We start from the raw sequence: 3,301 nt of genomic DNA, 5'->3' as shown, positions 1-3,301 counted from the left end.
TCATTACACTGGCTCCCAGTATGTTTTAGAATTGACTTTAAAATTCTATTGATCACTTTTAAAGCTCTTCATGGCCTCTCGCCTTGTTATATTTCTGACCTTTTAGTCCCATACGCACCAGCACGTACCTTGAGATCCTTGGGCAGAGGTCTGTTGTCTGTTCCAGAGTCTCGACTGAAAACTAAAGGCGACAGAGCATTTGTTGTCAGGGCCCCGAGGCTCTGGAACAGCCTGCCCGAGGAAATCAGGTCGGCTGAGTCAGTGAACTCTTTTAAGTCCCTTCTTAAAACATACTTTTATAGGAGAGCTTTTCCCGATCTTATTTGACTTTATTTTATCCCTTTTATTTTATTGTATTTTACTAATTTTATATTAATTTTTCATGCTCTTAACTTGTTTATTTGTATTATTCTTTACACTTGTTAAAGCACTTTGTAACTTGTTTTTGAAAAGTGCTCTACAAATAAGGATTATTATTATTATTAATTTTGCTTGGTGGCGGCGCCCAGTGTGCTTACTGGTCAGATGCTGTCGTGCTGTTGCGGTAGGTGACATAAGTTTCATTTTACGGTGTAATATTAGAGTTGTTGTTTTCTTTTAGCTTGAAATAATTCCATGCTTTGGACCCTTTCTTCTTTGTCCCTCACCATTTTCTGACTCTTCCTCCACTTTGAAAACAGCCCCATCATAATCATGACGTAACAAATGTTCAATAAATGTTTGGTGTTATTCACTTGAATCTATACACAAAATAGCTTTTCTTAATTTACACATGCATATTTGTTGACAAAGAATTTATCATAATTGTTTTGAATGTTCTGCCTCAGATTTGTGAAGTGATTCACTGTTTGGCATCAAGTGTTGACCATAAAGATGAGTTTAAACCACAACTAACCATCAGGTTTCTTCAACTTTCACTCAGGTGCAAAAATCAACTCAAAAGAAATAACGAATTGATTCTTAATGTCATAATTATCGATATCAAAGGCTATGAAACGTTTTATCGTGATCTTTGCCATCACAGTAGTAACGTTAGCCTGTTCTTTTTTGTTCTCTGTCCCTCCAGAGCTCCCACAGCAACATGTCTGTAAGGAGGAGGAGGTTCTGGCTGGTCTGGACCAGGAGGACCCACAGCCTCCACAGGTTAAAGAGGAACAGGAGGAACTCTGGACCAGTCAGGAGGGAGAGCAGCTTGTAGTGAAGCAGGAGACTGACACCTTTATGTTGAGTCCTACTCATGAGGAAAGTGACCACAGTGAAGCAGAACTGAAAAGTGACCACCAGCTCCTCTCTCACAGCTGTCATGTAGCTGAGAGCCAAGATCAGAAAGGAGGCGAGCATGAAGACTCAGGATCAACTAGAGATGCAGATCCAAAACAGAATCAAGATCACAACAGGAGGAGCCCCAGAAACAATGTACACAAGTCTACCATGTCAGAGGTTCACCATGATCCTCACACAGGTAAAAACTCTTTCACATGTGACACATGTGGAAAAGGTTTCCAGTATAAGTCAGAATTACAGAAACACCTGAGAACCCACACAGGTGAGAAGCCGTACCTTTGCAATACGTGTGGGAAAAGATTCCATGAAACTTCAGCATTTAAAACACATTTGAGAACCCACACAGGTGAGAAGCCATTTTCTTGTGAAACATGTGGGAAATCATTTAGCCAGAGGGTTCACTTAAAAGTGCACACGAGAACCCACACAGGTGAGACACCGTATTCTTGCAACACATGTGGGAAATCTTTTAGCCGGAACGAAGGCTTGAAATTCCACATGAGAATCCACACAGGTGAGAAGCCGTATTCTTGCAAAACATGTGGGAAAGACTTTATAACCAGCAATCAATTGCAAATCCATACAAGAATCCACACAGGTGAGAAGCCGTATTCTTGTGAAATATGTGGGAAATCTTTTAGCCAGAGGTGTTACTTAAAACCACACATGAGAACCCACACAGGTGAGAAGCCGTACCTTTGCAAGACCTGTGGGAAAAGATTCAGAGAAAATGCAGCATTTAAACAACATACGAGAATCCACACAGCGGAGAAGCCGTATTCTTGTGAAATATGTGGGAATTCTTTTATCCAGAGGAGTTACTTAAAACTACACATGAGAATCCACACAGGTGAGAAGCCGTATTCTTGTGAAATATGTAAGAATTCTTTTAGCTGGAGGAGTTACTTAAAACTACACATGAGAATCCACACAGGTGAGAAGCCGTAGCTATGTGAGACCTACAGGACAAGATTCAGTGACACTTAAGCTTTTAAAAAAACATGTGAGAAGTCGTATTCTTGTGGAACATGTGGGAAAGCGTTCCGAGTTGGTGGTCAATTGAAAATTCCAATTCCATCCATCACTTAGGGTTGTACTCACTTTTCCCCCAGCGGTTTAAACATTAATGGTTGTGTGATGTGTTATTTTGAGGGGACAGCAAATTTACACTGTTATACAAGCTGTACACTCATTACTTTACATTGTAGCAAAGTGTCATTTCTTCAGTGTTGTCACATGAAATATAATAAAATATTTACAAAAATGTGAGGGGTGTATGTTCTGATAGTTTGTTTATTCATTTGAACCACAAAACAAACGTTTGTCTTTTGAAATTCCTATTTGAATTTCTCTGTTATAAGATGGACATCAAGAAAAGAAAGACAGGTGCGTTGGGTGACCCGGAAGTAAGAGTAAAGATTTTAAAATAAAAGCCAAGCTTGTAGGACGGTCAGATCTGTAACATTATGCAGCACTAACGTTATCCCAGGGTGACATTAGATGAAAATAAATAAATACATAAATAAACCTTGACCGAGAGAAATACGTTAATAATAATAATCTTTATTTGTAGAGCACTTTTCAAAAACAAGTTACAAAGTGCTTTAACAAGTGTAAAGACAATAATACCCAAGAGACAATAATACAAAAACAATACAAGATAAAAGCATGAAAACATTGAAAAGACTAAAATACACGTTTAAGATAAATATAAAATTAGTAAAATACAATAAAATAAAATGGATAAAATAAAGTCAAATAAGATCGGGAAAGGCTCTCCTATAAAAGTATGTTTTAAGAAGGGACTTAAAAGAGTTCACTGACTCAGCCGATCTGATTTCCTCGGGCAGGCTGTTCCAGAGCCTCGGGGCCCTGACAGCAAATGCTCTGTCGCCTTTAGTTTTCAGTCGAGACTCTGGAACAGACAACAGACCTCTGCCCAAGGATCTCAAGGTACGTGCTGGTGCGTATGGGACTAAAAGGTCAGAAATATAACAAGGCGAGAGGCCATGAAGAG

The 3,301-nt window shown here is 39.1% G+C and overlaps 1 protein-coding gene across 1 annotated transcript; it reads left to right on the top strand.

The window, feature by feature from the left end:
- The first annotated feature begins 990 nt into the window (after nt 1–990).
- On the top strand, nt 991–2,510 carry LOC123969272 (zinc finger protein 235-like). Its single transcript, XM_046046505.1, has one exon. It carries the CDS (start codon nt 991–993, stop codon nt 2,230–2,232), a length of 1,242 nt encoding a protein of 413 aa, XP_045902461.1. The 3' UTR covers nt 2,233–2,510.
- Nucleotides 2,511–3,301: the final 791 nt, after the last annotated feature.

This window comes from Micropterus dolomieu, linkage group LG04, assembly GCF_021292245.1.
Source record: "Micropterus dolomieu isolate WLL.071019.BEF.003 ecotype Adirondacks linkage group LG04, ASM2129224v1, whole genome shotgun sequence".
Taxonomy (NCBI): Eukaryota; Metazoa; Chordata; class Actinopteri; order Centrarchiformes; family Centrarchidae; genus Micropterus; species Micropterus dolomieu.
The sequence above is the reverse complement of the archived record's forward strand: the minus strand, read 5'-3'. Positions and strand labels throughout refer to the sequence as shown.